Source organism: Manis javanica, chromosome 8 (genome assembly GCF_040802235.1).
Source record: "Manis javanica isolate MJ-LG chromosome 8, MJ_LKY, whole genome shotgun sequence".
In the NCBI taxonomy this organism is placed as follows: domain Eukaryota; kingdom Metazoa; phylum Chordata; class Mammalia; order Pholidota; family Manidae; genus Manis; species Manis javanica.
The window spans coordinates 67,288,201-67,309,134 of NC_133163.1; the positions used below are offsets into that span (position 1 = coordinate 67,288,201).

General features: G+C 34.8%; 1 protein-coding gene across 3 annotated transcripts in view; it reads right to left on the bottom strand.

Moving 5' to 3' along the window:
* The window catches only part of SCFD1 (sec1 family domain containing 1), a 97,130-nt gene that overhangs the window by 29,143 nt on the left and 47,053 nt on the right, over positions 1-20,934 (bottom strand). For all 3 annotated transcript variants that reach the window (XR_012120575.1, XM_073211415.1, XM_073211414.1), the window contains exons 15-19: positions 16,471-16,567; positions 11,857-11,927; positions 9,792-9,871; positions 6,525-6,587; positions 904-979 (exon numbers count right to left, since the gene is read on the bottom strand). Coding sequence is in view for 2 of the 3 variants with exons in the window: in XM_073211415.1 (XP_073067516.1) it covers positions 904-979; positions 6,525-6,587; positions 9,792-9,871; positions 11,857-11,927; positions 16,471-16,567 (387 nt within the window). In the remaining variant the exon portion in view is untranslated. The remainder of the gene's footprint in view (positions 1-903; positions 980-6,524; positions 6,588-9,791; positions 9,872-11,856; positions 11,928-16,470; positions 16,568-20,934) is intronic.

Consider the following 20,934-nt stretch of genomic DNA (forward strand, 5'->3'; position numbering starts at 1 on the left):
AGAAAAGATCTAATTGTTTCTGAGCAAGTAACTAAACACTTAAAATTCACATCTGAATAACTGATAAACTCCATCTCTTTTCTTAATTTGGCCTTTAAAATTCTTCTCACTACAAACTGAAATATCCCAGTAAAAAGGAAAAAAAAAAGAAGTGGGGAAGATGGAGGATGATGACAGGATGCTGCGTACTGAATCTTGGTGAAGGGTTCAGGAAAATTTGGTATGTTAGTGTACATTTGGAAATTTCCATGATAAAAAGCAATAAACAAATCTCGTTTGAAAGGAAACTAAATTATGATGATTCTCTGAAGCAGACTATTAACAGAAAAACAAAATTCATTAAAAAAGCCCTATGTATAACACTGTTATACCACAATGAAGTGTGAGTTCAAGGATTTATTACCCCAAAAATAAGTTCTACCTTAAAGTATTTTATTTCTAATTATTAAGAATTTATTTTTAATAAAATTTATTAGAAGTGTTTATGTTCTAATTTACAATGGCCTTTAGACAGTTAAGTTCAGTAGCCTATTCACTTAATATAAGTTAAAACTTAAATCCTACGCATTATGTAACACAGTTCATTATTCTAAATAGGTTTAAGTTTAATTTTTAAATTAATGTACTTTCATAAACCTGATCATAAAGGAAAGTCAAAATATCAGTGAAGTCCAGTGAAGTCCAAGAGAGCAAATTTAAAAAAGAAAAAAGGAAAAATTACAGAGCTCTGAACTATGCATGTAAAAATACCCTATTCTTAAATATACCAAAAAAAAAAGCCTTGATTTTATTTTGCTAATATTTATAACTTGAAAACATTTATAAAATTGCTCTATCTGAGCAATCAACCTGTCACCATTTATGTTCAAAAGTTACCAGTGTGTTTTCTAACAAGCTACTTACTTGCTGTTTCAACACCAGGTTCTTCACTCCTTCCATCACAAACTGTGATCCCGTGTTCATGACTCTTGATAAGAGACTAAGGGAAAAAGAAGAGGATCACACTAAGTATAAATTCTCTCTCTGATTTGTTACAGATAAAGTATTTGCCTGATCTTACACCACATGCTGATGCTCAGTGTAGCTACTACCTCTGTTTTAACTAAGTAGAAGTGACCTGAGAATTTCTGCTTCCAGGTATCACTGATGCAACTTTATTTAACAGTAAAATAGTAATAAAACACTCTGCCTAGGCAATAGTTATTAATAAAATACGAAATAAAGGCTGCCCTCAAAATAAACATTTCAATTGCTTACCTTCAACTATTCAGGCATACCTCATTTTATTATGCTTTGTTTATTTATACCTCATTTTATTTACTTGCTTTATTTAAAAATAAATGGAAACCCTGTCAAGCAAGTATATTAGTGATATTTTTTTCCAACAGCATTTTCTCACTTAATGTATCACACTTCAGTAATTCTCACAATATTTTAACCCTTTTCATCACTATTATATTTGTTATAAACACCTGAAATCAGTAATCTTTGGTGTTACTATTGTAATTGTATTGGAATGCCAGGAACTGCGACCAGAGAAGATGGCAAACTCCATCAATAAATATTGCATGTGTTCTGACTCCACTGACCGGTATGCTCTACCTTCCAGCTGATGCCCTGCTTGCCTCCTCACTCCCTGAGACACACACTATTGAAATTAAGGAGGCAGATCCAAGACAGCAGCCTGAGCCCATCTTCTCCACCTACAGTTCAAGCAAGAACAGGCCTGAGTGAACACCTGCACAACAAGGGATGAAGAAGACCACACAAGGAACAGCAGGAGAGCCAGACATGGCCACACAGGGAACCCCACTCCCAGCACGGCCCTGTAGTAGGAAGGATATCACCAAGCTACCTCAACAAAACTTGCCTGCCCTGAGGGACAGAAAAAACCCCCACAAAAGTTGTGGAGGGTTTAAACTCAATTTCCAAAAAGCAGGGGAACTTCTGGAACTCTTTTTGGACAAGAAGAGCTAGTCTGTGCCAGTGTAAGTGTCCTCCCCTTGCCCCCGCCACACACACTGTTAATACAGATGGGGACAGGGAGAGCTACATCATTTACGTTACCCCTGCATGTTTCTAGTGGGGACTGGAACAGGGTAAGCACCAGCTTACATTCCACACGCAAAATGACAGTGTGGACAAGAGCAGGGTCAGAGTGAACACACCAGCTCCAAACACAAGAGACATGGCTTTCTAGGCCCTGCCCACATCCAGACAAGCCAGTCAGGGACCTAGCTGTCCCACCAAGGTGGCACCAGTACAATGCTCACGTGGATTCACCCTGGCCATGCCCCTTCCATCCCAGGCTGTCCAGTCTGCATGACCCCAGCCAGGTGCCAACCTGGAAGACTCCTAGCCTGCATCCATCCACCTCAGCAGGCCCATCAGCATGGCCCTGACTGGTACCTGCCCAGGAGACCCCCAGACAGTTCCCTCTAGTCCCAGTGGCTCCAGTAGAGAGGGCCCAGCCCATTGTCCCCCTGGGAGCTCCCTGGACTGCACCCTTTTGACACAGATCACCCAGCCAGCATGGCCCCAGCTGGCAAACACATAAGAGACCCACAGCCGAAGCCCTGGGAGTCCTGGACCCAGAAAACACCCCTCTTATGCTCACTTGGCCTTCATCTAGCCAAAACCACCAGGCACTTACAGTTTACCCAGGGGATCTTCCACATTAGGCCAATCCTTCAAGACCGGAGAAGCAGGCCTTTCAACTAATTTGTATAATCAAGCACAGAAAGTCAAACAAAATGAGAAGACAGAGAGATATGCTCCAAACAACAGAACAAGACAAAACTTCAGGGAACAAAACAAAACAAAAATTCCACAAAATGGAGTTAACTGATCTACCTGATAAAGAGTTCAAAGTGATGGTTATACAGATGCTCACTAGATGAGAGGAGAACGGATAAGCTCAGAGAGGACTTAAAACAGAAAAATAGAGTATCTAAAAAGAACCAGTCAGAGATGAAGAATAGCATAAATGAAATAAAAAATACACTAGAGAGTATCAACAGCAGACTGGAGGACTCAGAAGAATCAATCAGTGACATCGAAGAGAGTAATGGAAAGCACTCAAGCTGAACAGCAGAAGAAAAAAAATCCTCCATCTCTCCCCGCTCAGGGCTCCCGACTCCCTGAGACACAATAATACTGAAATTAGGCCGATAAATACCGCTACAGTGGCCTCTAAGTGTCCAAATTCAAGTGAAAGGAAGAGTTGCAAGCATCTCACTTTAAATTAAAGCGAGAAATGATCAAAGTGTAGTGAGGAAGGCATGTTGAAAGCTGAGACAGGCCCCAAACTAGGCCCCTTGTGACAGTGAGCCAAGTTGTGAAAGCAAAGGAAAAGCTCTTGAAGGAAATTAGAAGTGCAACTCCAGTAACACATGAATAATAAGTAAGCAAAACAGCCTTATTGTTGATATGGAGAAAGTTTTAATGGTTTGGATAAAAGAACAAAACAGCTACAACATTCCCTAAACCAAAGCCTAATCTGAACAAGGTCTTAACTCTCTTTAATTCTATGAAGGCTGAGAGAGGTGAGGAAGCTGCTGGAGAAACTTGAAGCTAGCAGAGGTTGGTTCATCAGGTTTAAGGAAGAAGCTGTCTCCCTAACATAAAAGTTCAAGGTGAAGTAGCAATGCTGATACAGAAGCCACACCTAGTATTCCGGAAGATCTAGCTAAGATGATTAATGAAGATGGCTATATTAAACAACAAATTTTCAATGTAGACAAAACACTCTTTTATTGGAAGAAGATGCCATCTAGGACTCTCATAGCTAGAGAGCAGAAGAGCCTGGCTTCAAAGCTTCAAAGTACAGACTAACTATCTTGTTAGGGGCTAATGCAAGCTGATGACTTTAAGTTGAAGCCAATGTTTCGTTTACTATTCTGAAAATTCTTGGGCCCTTAGGAATTATGTTTGGTTTACTCTGTGTGTGCTCTATAAATGGAACAACAAAGCCTGGATGGTAGCACATCTGTTTACAACATAGTTTACAAATACTTTAATACCACTGTTGAGAGCTACTGCTCAGAAAACAAGATTCCTTTCAAAATAGGACTGCTCATTGAAAATGCACCTGCTACCCAAGAGCTCTGATGCAGATGGACAGTGAGATGACTGTTGTTTTCATGCCTGCTAACATAATATCCATTCTGCAACCCATGGATCAAGAAGTCATTCTGACTCGCAAGTCTTTTTATTTTAAGAAATACATTTTGTAAGGCTCTAGCTGCTACAGATAGTGATTCCTTTGATGGATATGGGCAAAATAAACAGAAAACCTTCTGGAAAGGATTCATCATTTTAGATGCCATTAAGAACATTTGTGATTTATGGAAAGAGGTCCAAATATCAACAAGAATGGGAGTTTGGAAGAAGTTGATTCCAACCCTCATGGATGACTGAGGATTTCAAGACTTTAGTGGAGGAAGTTACTGCATATTTGGTATTAACAGCATGAGAACAAGAATCAGAAGTAGAGCCTGAAGATGTGATTGAATGGCTGCAACCTCACGATAAAACTTGAGAGAATGAGGAATTGCTTTGTACCTCATGAGCAAGGAAAGTGGTTTCTTGAGATGGAATCTACTTCTGGTGAAGATGCTGTGAAGATTGTTGAAATGATAACAAAGGATTGAGAACAGTACCCGTAGTTGATAAAGCAGCAGCAGGGTTTGAGGGGACTGACTAATTTTTGAAAGTTGTTCTACTACAAAATGCTGTTTAATAGCATCACATGCTACGGAGAAATCATTTGTGAAAGGAAGAGTCAGTCATGTGGCCAGCTTCACTGTTGTCTTATTTCAAGAAATTTCCACAGCCACCCCAGCCTTCAGCACATATGACCCTGATCAGTCAACAGCCATCAACATGGAGATAAGACCCTTCACCAGCAAAACTGCTGAAACCTCAGCTGATGGTTAGCATTTTTAAGGAATAAAATATTTTTAATTGAGATGTATTTTTTTTTTTGACAATGCTATTGCACACTTAATAGACGATAGAATTTTAACTTTTATATGCACTGGGAAACAAAAATTTATTTGACTGGCTTTATTGTGATATAAGCTTTATTGTGGTGGTCTGGAACCACACCTGTAGTATCTCCCAAGTATGTCTGTTAATTTTTTGGCAAATTATAATTTGAAGAGAATTCCTTGCTCTCCTGATTGTCCTAACACTAAAACGATAAAGATAGTAAATTTAGAATTTGCTTTAGGAATTAAAAACACACTAGTTATTGAAAATATATATGCTATAAGGATTCTGAGTAGGTCAAAACTTACTATGTTCTCTGTATCACAGCAGCTAGATCCAATCCTGCATTGTATACTATCTCCCCACTATATATAACACCTGTCATATAAAAATATGATGCAACAATGTACCTGGTGAGTTTTACTTCAATTCTGAATAATGTTCATTATCTGAACTACAAAAATACTATCAAGAAATGACTTGCCATACTGGGTTTACCTTGTGGTTCAGTCTCTCTTGGGATCAAAGGATGCTTTGTGGACAGAATGGTGCCCTCTATTATGGCATCATAAGGCTAGTGACATCCTTCAAATCATCCAAGATTTTCTTATAACACAGTCTATTAAAATCCTCAAGTACAAAATTCATACCAAATCTTTTAATATTCAACAAGATTTAAGATATGAAACTGAAAAGTCTATCTAATACATGAGAGTAGTTTCCCAAATATAGTTTCCTTTTCTCTCTCTTGAGATGAACAGATAGAAATCATTTCTTTAACAGGAACAAGAGAAAAATAATCTTTGTTGGAATGAATGGTTCTGAGGCAATCCCCTGGCATCAGGCAACTCTGCATAGCCTATCTGAAGGTGAGGCCACCTGGATTCATCTTGCCAGGTACAGGGTCCTACATGCCTTAGGCTGAGTGCTTTTTTTTTGGAAATTGTTTCATTAAATCTGGACGCTCAGGGTGAGGCTAGGATAATTGTTTTTCCTCTGGGCTTCATGCTTTTGCTCTAAACTATAAAACATAAGCTAGGAAATTGAAACTAATATGGTATGGAAAAGAGTAGTTAGAATTACCTTGGTCACTTTCTTAGAAAATTATGCATACTCTATAGGATTCTCTGGAGTCAGAAGTCACACCCAGCCCTGGGGACTTCCTCCCTGTCACTCAGCAGGATGCCTGGGTCTATCTTGAAGCTGGGTCTTCAGTACTTACCTTCGAGCCTGTATTAGTAATCAACATCGATATAAAAATAGATTTAACCACATATCTTATGAAATGAAAAGTGTAATGTTTTAAGAACAAGGAAGCAAAAGAATCCAATAGCTCATACCATGTAAAATATACTAACTTACATTTTAAAATGAGAAGTTAAACTATCTAAAGAAGCCAAAGGCATGCTGACATTCATTCTGTACTGGAAACATTCTGCATTTCAAGTGTCAGTGTGTTTTGAAGTCATGAATGATTAATTATGGTCTGGAGTATCAGACTTTACTCAGTCAGAATTATTAAAAATATTTACCCCATTGGTTTGGCGGTAGTGTTGCCATAACTGGCAGGAGCTGAGGCCATCTTGGCAAAAGCCCTATGAAATAAAAAAGTTATATTTAAAAGCTGATTTTTAGAGCTAACATTCATTATCATGGAATTAAAATATTTATTGACTAAATGTAACTTTTACTATGCAGAATTTTCTGAGAAATTTTCAATTAATATATTTTAGTACAATTAGCACTGAAATAATTGAGCACTGATTATATAACTTGGAACCATGTAAAATAATACTCAAGTACAGTACAATTAGTACTGAAACACTGAGATTAAAAAAAAATGCATTAATTTCTCAAACTTTACCATTTTTCTTCTTCCCTTTTTTAAAAAGTATCTTACTTGCTGCCAAGAAGAATAATCATGCATGCACTGGTTAAGTGTGGTCTCTGTTGTCCCCCATGTTCCACACCCACTCATTCCAAGACACAGGCCTCAGCTCGCGTCGCCCTTTCACAGAGGGTGGAGAGGGAATAAACTCACTGCCTTCTTCTGCAACACATTGTACTTTTCCTCTTCAGACTCAGCTCAAAACCATTTTTTCATTAACACTAATTCTACCACCCAATGGTTTTTCTTTTTAGTAATATTCTATACCATACACTTTTATACTTAATTGCATATGGTCATTTACTTTCAAGTCTTTCTAATGTCCAGAACCTCTTTGACTAAACTAGAGCATTCCTGAAGGCTAGGCAAAAAAGATGGTGCTTAGATGTGCTTTAACAAATATTTTCCTTCTGTGAATATTATCCATGTAGAGAATCCAGAAAACAGAATACTCCCAGAAGAACCCTACCCCTTTGAGGTAACCACTGTTAGTATTTTGATGTATATTTTTCTAATTTTTGGACATACGCATACATAAAATATTAAAAAATAAACTATCACATTGTACATACTATTCTATATTTTAATAGCATACCATAAATAATCAATCAATATTCTTTTATAATGATTCTTAATTATTCAAATGCTTTTGTAAAAGGGAAAAAATTCTACTTAAATGCAAGAAAATCTTATGAGAGTAAAAAAAGAAAGCAAATCACAAGGATGTGATAGTTAAAATGCTAAAAATACTCTATTTCAATCTGGTCAAAATCCACTGATAATACCATCAAAGAAAATCCAAACACAGAGATCACAATCTTGTTCAGAAAGGAGCATGTGAATCAACTGTTGTCAGCAAGAGACTGTAATTCCTGCCTTTAACAAAACTTATTTTTCACTAGAAACAACTGTATCTAAACAATAAAGAGGACTTAAATAAATAATAGTACATTTATATGGCTGAATATTACATAATATTGGAGATTATTTGAAACAAAAACTGGAATGATGAATGCTATCAGAAAACTGGAATATAAACTGTATCTATAATAAGGGCTTCCCAGCTAAAAAATATATATATATATATATATAATATGCAAATAAAAGGATACACACTACTGTTTACTTATTGACTCTGGATGACGGGATTACAGGTTTCTACTTTCTTTATACCTTTCTGAGTTTTCTATAATTTTTGTCAGTATACTGGTATAACACTTATAATTGGAAATAAAAAGTATATATTTGTAACTGTATGAAAGGATGTCTGTAAAACACATGAAAAATGCCACACATCCAAATGTGTAAGTGTACATATATATAAAGATTGGAAAAGAGCGTTTTCAGTTTCTCTTTTTTAAACAAAGGTTCTCTACTTTTTTCTTATTACAAGAACAGTCAAATAGAAGGACATTTGGAAAAAACAATCAAAAGTACAGATAATAAGCTCTCATGAACTCAAAGCTAATAGCATATTTCTTTTGCTATACATATTTTTTAATACAGTTGAGCTCAGAAAGCATATTCAATCTTATCGTCTTAAAATAATTACTTATTATAAGAAACATTTTGAGGGTAATGTAAAAAATTTGGAAAATAAGATAAGCACTCGAAAAGAAAAAAATTCTACCAGAGTTATCTACTATTAACATTTAGGTGTGTGTCATTTCTGCTATGCAATTATATATAAATGTATATGTATGTGTACCTTCATACACATACACATACACAGATAGATGGATAAATGGAGAGACGGTAAGGATCATACTGCCAAAAAATGTCATTTAAGCTTTGATACAACTATCATTTATCCAGAGGCTCTCCCTGATCTCCTAAAAAATTTAGCTATCACCGTCCAGTAAGTTAAGATCTTATCACTGTTCTGTTTTGTTACTCGACATATTTTTAAAGTGTTCTGTTCATTTGTTTGCTTATTTGTTGATTTATTGTTCTCTTAACAAAAATGTAAATTCCATGAGAGTAGGGGCCTTCCATAGCATGTTCACTGTTGTATTTCCAATGTCTAGAAGTATTTCCAATGTCCCTAGGCACAGAGACAAAGGAAATATTTATTGAACCAATCTAGAATAGTATTGTACATTATTTTTTCATAATAAAATGATGTTGTACATTATTTATTCATCAGTTAAAAGCTTTTTTGTATTGCTCCAAATCAGCCTGAAATAAGTGAAGAACGATATAATAAAAAATTTTACTTTTATGAAAGAGAAGACCTTCTGTTGTCATTTGATTAATCAGAAAGTTAGACCAAAGGCATGAGTTTAAATTCTAGACACCTAATTAGAATGGACTCATATCTTGAGTAAATATCCAAGTGAGCACCTGAGAAACTAAATCACATGTAGTAACAATTACCTTGACAGGCTCCCAAACACCTATGAAGGACAGTATTTTGTCATCCCTCAGTAAATTGTCATTAAACAGGTAGGTCTTCCACAACATAATTTTTAAAGACTGAAGTATAGTCCAGCTTATGGAAATGCCATAATTTATCTACAGATCCTACTGTTGGACATTTAGGTTGGTTTTCAAACTTTCATTATTACAATTGTTTCCAATATTTTAAACTCCAGGTACTCTCTGGGATAAATCCTTAAAGAGTAGAAGTGCTAAGTCAAAGTTTTTCTTCAAAAGAACTTTTTATATCATCCAGCAAAACTGTGACAATTTGTTTCTAATAGCAGAGTATAAATGCACGAATTAATCTGCCGAAATCATCTTGGCACAATACTTTCTAAATCTTTGCATTTATATTACAAATATTTATGCTACTGAACTAAAAACACTTAGGCATCATTCAGTTTTCTTAGCTAACATTTCCCATTTTCTTGGGTACTCAACTTCCATTGTACTCTCTTAGATGATAAAAATGAAAGAAAATCAAACTTACTTCCATTGTTTGATATATTGTAAGGGATTAAGATTGCATCCTGCATCAGTTAAAGCTTTTTTGTATTGCTCCAAATCAGCCTGAAATAAGTGAAGAACGATATAATAAAAAATTTTACTTTCATGAAAGAGAAGCCCTTCTGTTGTCATTTGATTAATCAGAAAGTTAGACCAAAGGCATGAGTTTAAATTCTAGACACCTAATTAGAATGGACTCATATCTTGAGTAAATATCCAAGTGAGCACCTGAGAAACTAAATCACATGTAGTAACAATTACCTTGACAGGCTCCCAAACACCTATGAAGGACAGTATTTTGTCATCCCTCAGTAAGTCTAAAAGAGTGTTTTTTTCTCCACTATTGAACTAGATTACCTTTCCTTGGGACAAGCATTAACTGAAAGATTTGGCTTGACCAAGGATATTTCAAAGCCAGAAACACAAGGGGAACGGCGCAGACTGAGGGGAAATGCAGATTCAGGTTTTCCTATTAAACATTCACACCAGAGGTCCAAATTCTTTAATTGAACAGCAGGTATCTTACATGTTTTAAACTGCTGTCTTCTCTTTCTTGTTCATTTTCTGATCAGTCTAGCTGAATTTGTGTAATTTGCAGGGGCCTATCATTAAAGTGACTCCATTACAAAAACTTTACAAGAGAGAAACCTTTAAGCTCACCTTCAACTAGAGATGTTTACTAAACTGCATTTTGGGGTTGTTAATCTGACATCAGTAGCCTAATTTGCTTCAAGCTTCTTAATGATCACTTAAACTTAAGAAAACACATAGTCCTTACCAAAAATAAATGAAAACAGAATAATGTGACCAAATTAAGGGAATACTGAATTAAATTTTAAAATCACATATTATAAAAATAATCATAAGTAGGCTATTAGAATCCCCTAATGACACAACCCCATTAATAAGAGAGATATTTCTATAAAGAAAATCACACTTTCTTACTGAGATAAAATAAAAGTCAAGAATGTATTCCTAAGACAAAGCAGATTCGGCCTAAAGCAAATATCAGGGTTAGTTCTTTTAACATGCCAAAGATTTTTGACGAAAAAAGCCTTACACTCCACCAGACATTAAAAAATAAATGATACCATCAAAAGAAAGGAGTTGAGAACACAGGACGGCCTTATCATTCTAGATGTCATCTCCGAGGTTCTTATGCTTATTGCTCATCCAGTGAAATTAAACTGGGTTAACATCAGAAAGACTTAACAGATTCTTAAGTCATCAATACATAACAACATCATCGCTTTCCTTCACCGTACTTCGATACCTATAAATACTCAAACATCTTTTTCCTCATCAGTAATTGATAGCTCATTAAAGAAAAAGAAAACAAAATTAACCACAATTTCCTCTCCCAGTGAGAAAAAAAAATTTTGTAGAAAGGAAAATTTATCATTTTCTAATCATTCTTAGAAATTTATTGATATAAAAGCAGTTATTTTATTGCAATACAGTTTCTGAACTTTATTTCTATATGAATCATAGCACAGATATGAATTTGAAGTTTAATCTTATTAAATTAAATTACAATATTTACATAGTTTTTGGAATAGTTTTTGGGTATTTTTCCTCCAAGTGACTTCTTTATTTCTATAATGGGCAGTTTAAAAGTAATCTTAAAATATTACCAAATTTTTACTTTAGGTTAAAGATAAATTCCTTGGAAGGCAAGTATTAATGGCTTTTGCTTAAAGAAATGTAACTTTTAAGATCATAACATCTCCAGAAATAAGAACAACCTCTCAAAAAAGATAGCAAATTTGGTTAACTTGAAATTAAGTTTTCCAGAAATAAGAATTTTGACCTCTTGAATTCAGTTCATATTCCAATAACTTAAAATTGGTCAGACATTTCATGAGTGGAGAGCTCTTGGTGACAATACTGCTCTAAAACTCAGCAGTAAATAGAATCAGCCTTAACAACTTGTTTTTCTTTTAAAGAAAGGAATGAAGTACTTATCTAGCCACACTTGATTTTTACTTTTATTTTTAAAACAAACAAGTATTCCCCCTTTCTCCAATAATGGAATACAGAGGACATACCTCAGAAGGTGCTTGCTGTGTGCTTATATAATAGATAAGAAACAGCCTCATTTTATCTTCTGGAGTTCCTGCTACATAGGGAAAATAGATAAAAGAAACAACAACAACAACTCATAATTCTGAGGTTAAATATTATAGTTGGCACTTAAGAAGTATATATAAATATGACAAGACAAAATATGGCTCTTGATTGAATCAGTTTAAAGTTTTAGGTACTATAATTACAACCATGTAAAATACAGATATGGAAAAAGATTAAATGCTGTGGGATTAAAGGGATGGGCCATGGAAGTTATCCCCATCTCTTGAACTGTCCATAATGTTGAGGTTTACCTTTTAGATATAAATTCAAAAAGGAAGAAAGGTTTAAGTAGGGTAATCATACAATTCTGAAACACAACACTTTTGAGATGAAAAGGGGATGCTAGTAATAATTATATAAGAACAACTGGTATAAAAATAGGATTGTCCTGGAAAACCAGTTGGATTTCCCAATACCTGGAAAATCCTAGGTATTGGGTTATGAAACCTTGTTGGCTAAAATCAGCTAGCTGAGCCTAAGGTCATACTTCTTAAAACTGGGGTCAATGAATATATATATATCTCCTTTTTCTGAAGGGTATTTATTATATTACTTACAAGACTTGGGAAAATAATAAATTTATATTAAAATAAACATGGCTGAATTATGCAGAACATATACACCTGAAATTTAAAGACAAAACATAAGATTTCAAAGAAATTTCTTGCTTGCATGGATGCTCTGAGGTACTAGTCCTATTATCCAAAGCCTAAAACTGTCCAGAGAAACTCACTAATTCTCTTTTCTGCTACTGGGTATATTTTAGAGCAAAATGATAAAGCACTGGTCAGGATAATTCAGTTTCACTATGCAAAAATAACAACATGCATTCTCACTTCAAAGTGCATCCTAATACTCAAGAACTCAGAATTGTTATACTTTATTATGGAATAAGAACTAGGAGGAATTTTTCAAAACATGACTGATGAACCGTTGATTTTTTCAAATATGGTTTAGAATCCAGATACCCATTCTCAAATTATCCTAACTCCTGCATTATGACAAAAAATGGTAATAAAGACCAGTGATAGGTTCTCCAAAGTTCTCAAGTATACAAATAAATTTTGTATCTTGGAAGTTTTGAATACTAGATTATGAGATTCAGGGTCTTGTTTAGATTCTAGGAGAAACATGATAGTTTTGTTTTAGCAAGGAATTAGCCTGGTTTGGTTCAGGCCAGAGTTCCTACCAGAGTTGTCAGTTTCTGTGGGTGGTGGTTCCATTATAAATTCTATTTTCAAAACCTTTTGCAGGGCTACTGGGCTTTGTCCCACTGCCCACAGCCAACATGGGAACTGGGAGGTTGTCTGGCTTTTCACCTCCCAGCCTTTGTAATGCTGTCTTAGATTGGATTCATGTATGAGCAGTTCAGGGGTCAACCCAGGCATTCGTAACAACTTCACGGAGTTGCTTTCCTGAGCCCCTTCCTCTCTTTAGTCTCCTTACTTTCCAGTTCCCTTAGCTCTCCCTTACTGGTGCTTCAGCCAGAAAGCTTTGGCTAAGTTACCTTTTCCATTGTGCATTTCCTGCACCTACGGCTTAGCAGCTGGAGAACAAAGAGAGGAAAAGAGCAATGGGGCTTGCTGTAGGCTCTTGGGACCATGAGCCTCTTCCCTCCCTCAGTTTTAGGGGCACATGGATCCCTGCTTTTACTTTTAGTATCTCAGCAACTAACACAGCCTTTTCTAATAGTAGGCACTTATTCTGCTTAAAGAATAGTTCTCACTCTTCTTCAAGGAGGAACACATTTTATAGTTGCTACCATGTTAATAAATGCTCCCCAAAACTTCTGCTAAGGTTTTTAAGAGGCATGTGATGGTAGGGGCTGGACAGCATCCTTATACATATGACTAATCACAGGGGAATCTAACAAATTGTAAAAGTGAATCCATTAAAACTTCTGGTACTCTAGAGCCTGTGGCTACAGTCTGGATCCGCTTGTCACACGTAAGTGTTTACTGTAACTGCTCTCTATTTTAAAGTCAGAGTTTCCTTACTGAATAATGAGATATACCTTAGAGAAGAGTTTTGGGTATAATTCAGGGAGATTTTTTCCTCCTGAATAATTCGAGAGTAAGCTGCTGACCTGCTGTCCTATCACTCTCAAATGTCAAAGATGTTCTCCAATATAAACTCAATATAACAAATAAAGTAAGTCAGGAAATTAGCCCTGATAACATTACTATTATCTAATCCTCAGGTGCCATTTCAAGTTTCACCAGTTGTCTCTATAACATCCTTCATGGCAAAAGGACCAATTTCAGAATCATGAGGAGCAGAGTTATCAGACCTTACATCTGTAGTTGTCTTCTGTATGAAACAGTTCCTCAGTCTTGATGTTTTTGAAGATTATAGGCTAACATTTTTTTTTGGTAGAACATCCTAAAATTAATTCTTTTCTGATATTTCCTCATGATTAGATTCAAATTGTACATTTTTGCAGGAATATTATAAAGAAGATACTGTATTCTTTGTATAGCAGCCTACTAGGTGGGGTACCATTTCAGTATGTCTCATCACCGATAATGCTCACTGTTATTACCTAGTAAGAGATCTACCAGGCTTCTCCATTGTAAAGTTGATTGTTCTCCCTTTGTAATTAGTAAGTATTTTATAGGGAGGTACTTTGAACTTGTGTAACTATCCTATAAAATTTCAATTTATTCATTTACTGTATCTGCACGGACTCATGGCATCCTTCTTTCATTCAGTGTGTTTTAATCTGTTATTATTATTTATTCTGATGTTCATATTATCATAAATTGGCTGTGGGGGCTTCTTCAAACTGACTTTGGGTCCTTTTGACATGGCCCATCACATTTTGACTACTTTCCTTGCTTTCTGACACAACAAAATGTTTCAGGCTCATTCTCTACTTTCTCTTCCTACCTCAGTCCTGGAATCAACCAATTCTCCAGTGAGTCCTACTGGTAAATGGTATTTATAGGTTAAAATCTTTACTATTAAGGTATTGTTACTCCCAGCCCTACTCAGCAGAGCTTGGGAATACATATATATATATGTATATACACAAATATCTATATTTACTTCTCTGACAAAGACATTGTGAAAACATAAAGTCCATACCAGTATCTCCAATCCCAATCCAACATTAGTTTTCTTTATAGTTTTCTCCCTTCCCATATTTATAATGTCCTTCTCTGACAACAGGAAACCTGGCTCCCCTTATATTATCTGATGTATTTACTTATATTACCAGTATGCTGTGTGTAACAAATATCACATCTCTGCCCCTATTCCCTCGCCTGCATGGATGCCTTTCCCCATGCTGGACTACTCCCAGATGTGGATACTGCGCTCCCTTCACTTGGACTTTCACACCTCAAGTTAGACTACCAACCCTCCATCTACCCCATGCAATAGATGCCCTTCTCATCTACCTCAGGTTCCAACATACTGTTCTTGTTTGAAGTGGCACCAAACTTCTACTTTGCATGAATACCTATCTTGCTCTGCCCTACTTAATGTCTTTAAAAATAAACTGAGAAAATAAGGGGAAAGGAAAAAGAAAGGTTCTGATTACAATTTTATCAACACACTTATTTGCGTCTACTTTATTCAAAACTTACTGTAAATAACAAGGAACAGCTCTAAAGTGATGGACATATATTTTACATTTTTTCCATTGTCAAGTGCAAATACCTTCAAAATGCAGTGCTCTCACTACAAATCTAGCTTTTAAAATGTGTGAGCAATACTTATCGTTTCTCAGAAGTTTTTATAAATAGAATATTTAATTACAGTTTGGACTTTTAAAATTACTTTTCAACTTGGAATAAAGTCTGAAAGTCATACACAAACTTTAAAAAAACCATCACCATTCAGCTGAATAGTTTGTATGCAAAATATAAGCTGAACAGTATGCTTTTTATTCACTTTGGAAAAGAGCTGAGATTTGAACTGAAAACTATTCTGAAAAGATCAACAAGTCTCTAAAGTTTAAAGGATTTTAGAGGCTAGAACCCTATGTAGGTCTCATTATTGTAATTGAAAGCAACAATTAGAATACATTTTCTAAGTACAAAGAGTTATGCCTTGTTCTAAGAAAATATAATATATAAATAGTCAGATAAATATAAAGGGATTGATTAGAGTTTCTTTAAAGTGAATTTCTTAAATATTTAAAATAGGTTTCAGTTTTAGATACACCTTTTAAAGTTTTTTAGTGTTAAACCAAAATAATTAGAAAGCATATCATGTAGACACCTGCTTTGAATGTTGTACCTTCAAATCTTCCTAGAACCAGATAAATTAAGCTTTGAATGTATCACTTTAAGTAAATGAATATAAAAAGTACTTAAATACCATTAAAGAAAAGTTCAATGGAATACAATGCAAATCATTTTTCCACTTTACTGCTTGCCACAAACTTCTCAACAGTTCATTTAATTATCTCATTTTTAGAATAGATTGTCATAAAAACAATAATTCTAATCAGATTTTACTCTAATTGAGAATGTTGGATACATGAGATGTGAAACTAACATTAACCTTAAGTATATGATACCTACCATCAGGGTCTGATATTATATCTAGAAGAGATTTATCCAGAGTAGTTTTGCTCATTATTTTTTCTTCATATTCAAAATATACATCTAGTTTTCTTGCCTGTTTCAAGATAAATATTAAATTAGAATACATCAAGTAATTAAAACATACTAAGGGCTTCTCTGCTTACAAGTTTCTATTTTCTATAATCAGTTTTAAAAACAAATGTTCATTTCCTAATACAACTTATTTTTAAGTTCTTTTGATCATATACTTAATGTAAAAAAAATTTTACATTTGACTTAAAAATTTATATATATATATATAAGCAAAGATAAAAATCAAATAAATTATTATTATATTAATTAGTAGCTAACATAAAAATCATATTGTATTCCATGCAAATTAATGTTAGCTGGTCATGTTTACTTTTTTAATGTGCAAATCCACGTATTTTCACCTTTACTGGAAAGTTAGCCTCTACGTTATTTTCAATGGTTCTTAAATAAAACTTTTTCTTCACTAATTTTCCAATTTGATACTTTTAAGTTTTAGATAATGGAAAAGTAAACAAACTAAGCTTTCCTGTATGACACCTTTTGTAATTTAAAATTTGTTAATATTATCCAAATGAAATTAACATGTTAGAATCCTCCAAGGTAAAACCTGTCATTATCAGGTACCTGAAGAGAGAAAAGAACATGCTTTTGACTGAAAATATTAGCAATCTAAGTGGGGATAAAAACCATTCATGAAATAAATTAGAATAGAGGTGCTAACAAAGCACCAAAATATATAGAACATAAATAAAGCTAAGATGGTAGAATAAAACAGTTAACCAACTGTGGAAGAGGCAGTGATGAATCTTGAGTTGAGGTTTGAAAGTGATTTGGGGACATGGATAGAGTTCACTCCAATTAAAGGGATCATAATACCAAGGCAAAATCAGAGTGGAGAAATCTGAATGGCAAACTAAGGAGTGATTGCATATATGAGGCAACAGGAAATCAGAGTCCCTCATCCCACCAGGCCCCTGCAGTGGCATCCAAGGCCAGGTCTAAAAAGATGAAATATTTAGCTTAAAAATTAAGTCCACATAAAAAGGTATACACTGAGACCTGTTCTCACCCCTGTCCTCTCCCACCTACTAAAGATACGTACTTTAGGGTTTCTATCCTAATACCCCTCTGCTTTCTGACACAAAAGGTAATATACTATACTTCTGATTCAACAATATATTCTATATCAGTACATGGACAATTTCCTTACCAGTGAGCTCTTGATATAATAAGTACAAGAATTTTCTTTGTAAACTCCTTGGCCCTTCCTATTCTTCAGACTCCCTGATCCAGGAACTGTTCAGCTACAGTATAAAGCTACTCGGAATACCAAAACAGGTAAGAGGTGAAGTCCCAGGAATGGAAAAATGTAACATTAAAAATGGCCAAAGAAACAGAAAAGAGCCTAGGAAAGATAACACTGTAGTGGCGGTGAGAATAGAAAGGAAGAGACAGATGCTAATTACTAACACTAGACTGGACATGGGAAGCGAAATAGTGAAAAAGTCAAAGATAACTCCTGGGGAACTAGAATAGAGGGGGAAGGGGATAAAATAAGGTATTAAGCAGATTTTCAGGCCTCACAATCTCTTCCAGCCAAACCTTTCTGTTTCACTACTATTTGTGGCGTTCAGTTTTCTCTAGTCACATTAAATAATTCACTGACTTTTCATTAAACACTGTACATGCTTTTAATCTTCTAGGCTTACACTCTGGTTGTTCTCTTAGCTTTTTAAGAATATATTCCTCCTCTATCACCTGCCCAGTGAACTCTCCTCATTCTTCCAGGACCAGCTTCCTTGCAGCTCCTTCTTCAGTTTCTGTTCTTTCCCCTTCTTGCTCCTCCCAAGTCTCCTTGGCTGGAAGAATTTATTACTTCCTTAAACATGTACCAACAGCACTTTACATCCCTCTCCATAACAACAATGATCACACTCTATTACCCTCGTTTGTTTACAAGCCACACTTCTAAAACACTGAACTCCCCAAAGTGTATCTAATTCATCAGTTAACCCTATAAGTCTAACATAGCACTTGGCTCCTAACGAGTACTTGACAAAATATTTGTTGAATTTCTAAGCTAAGAGCAGGACATAGTTCTATCAATTAGTCATCTTTAAAAGTCACGAAAATACATGAATGAACTTCTAGAAGTGAAAAAATGTAAAGAATCAAGTATTTCATGATATAATATATAAAACTAAGTATGCTAAATGCCATAATGGAATCTATTGTCTGTATCCACAAGCAAAGCTGTGATTTCTGTAGCTACAGATGATAGGTTTGTTTTGTTCATCTTGATATATTTATTAACTTACCCAAACTTTTACTTCTAATAAGCAATGGCAATACAATCCAAGAGCAAGTTAGCTTGATTGCTAATGGGTAGGGAGTTTCTTCTGGAGATGATGAAATGTTCCAAAATTATATTGAGGTTGTGGTTGCATAACTCTGTGAATGCACTAAATATCATTGATTTGTACACTTTAAATAGGTGAATTGTATGATATTTGAATTATAACTCAATAAAGCAGTTAAACAAAAGTAAACTAGTAGTTCAAAATACGGATTGGGAAGGAATCCCATGAAGGAGTGAAGGAGAAACTTTCTAACCTGCATAACAGAACTAATATTTGTTCAGCATCTATTCTGTACAAGGCACTTTAGTTACAGCTATGGTTTTCAAATGTTTTTAAACAAAGATTCTCAGGACTCTTTTTCAAACCAAATCTTCTGCAGAACCCTAAACATGAAATAGATACAAGTGACCCATTAAATGTCTCTATAGGGTACCAGAGAACAGTGTTTAAAAACTTGAATTATCTCATTTAATTCTCCAAATAACACTATGAGCCGGGTTATTAGTCCCATTTTAAAGATGAAGAAACAGACACACAGAAACATATATTTATTCAAGGTTACCAGAGTAGAAGTAGTAGAGAGCTGATACTCAAATCCAGGTCAGACTCCAACGTACACCACAGATAAAAAGTAGGGAAAATTATATTTTCCTGAAGTACAATTTATTGCTTCCTTTGTATGTGCTTTACGAAAGAAAGTATATTTGTCAATTAGTACATATGTGTTTTCTTTGGTAATACACATAATTTATGTATATGTGGCAAAAGGTTATTTCAGCCATTATATATATAGATTATATAATTAATATATATCTACACATTAGATATATTATCTGTATATATAATATCTATAGGTCCTTTCCCAATTTCTTGGAAAAAGGGTGAATACTAAGAGAAACACTTCTATAATCCCAAAGATTGAGAATTATACAGTACGAGTTCAAAGGAAAATACAATTCAGATAACAAGAGTTACATGGAAAACAGACAAATTAAAAATATAAAACAAAATAACAAGGTCAGGATAAATAGATTTTTTTGGTAGCTTCAATAAATATCAAGTATAAATGATTAAGAAGGGACTATAACACAAAACCAAAGAACTACGCATGGAATACAAATATATCTAGCAAATATAAACTAAGAGCCATGAATTTCTCAAAAATCCCTTTAGAATACCTTCTAAGGGAGGAATCTGATTTTTAGAAAAATTCTAGTGCTTGTACTCCTAATTTCAGAGTTAGCAATGGACAACTGAACTGATGTTTTTCACTTTTCAGTACACTGCCTCAACATTTATATCAAATTAACAAAATACACACACACAGACGCTTTTGGTGAAGTCTACTGGGATTGAAAAGAACAAAAGAGGGAATTAAAAAAAATTAGCTTCTCCTGTCTCTCACAGTAATGGAAAATTCTTGAGTCATCAGGGATATACAAGTAGCACATGTACTACATGTGTTTTACACCTTTTAAAATTCAATTACCTAGGAACATTAGTCAGATGACCCAGAAGGACATGAAATGAATTCTCTTTTCTTTCCTACAATTGCAGGGGATTTTCCCTTGTCTTTTCAGGTCTTTCATTCCAGCTACTGATACCACCCTTCATATGGGAAGCCCTTTTCACTGCTAGCTACAATTTCCATTTCTCACCTCAGTCTATGACTGGCTGATGACAAAGTCTACAGTGGTATTTCTTGGCTTTCCCTCTTTTCCAAGCCCCAATTCCATCCCCTAGCACTTAGTCAGTAGGGAAAATAAAGGCAAGCAAGGATTAGAGAGTTATACTTATGCCTTTTACTATTAAGAATCCCAGTACTCCACTCACATATTTTACAGGAGAAAGAGTGGATGGTAAAACCTTCTTTGTTGCAATACATCGGAAATATTCCACATCAAGTGTTAAATAAGAGTTTGTAGGACAGGGACCTATCTATCGCATAGTATCTAAAGGAAAGTACATCCTAAGCTAAAATGAACTTAGAGCTACACTTTTAGGATATAATGTACACCTAAGTTGAAGATCATTTATACCCTAGTCTTCTTCCTTCTTTCTTCTTTAC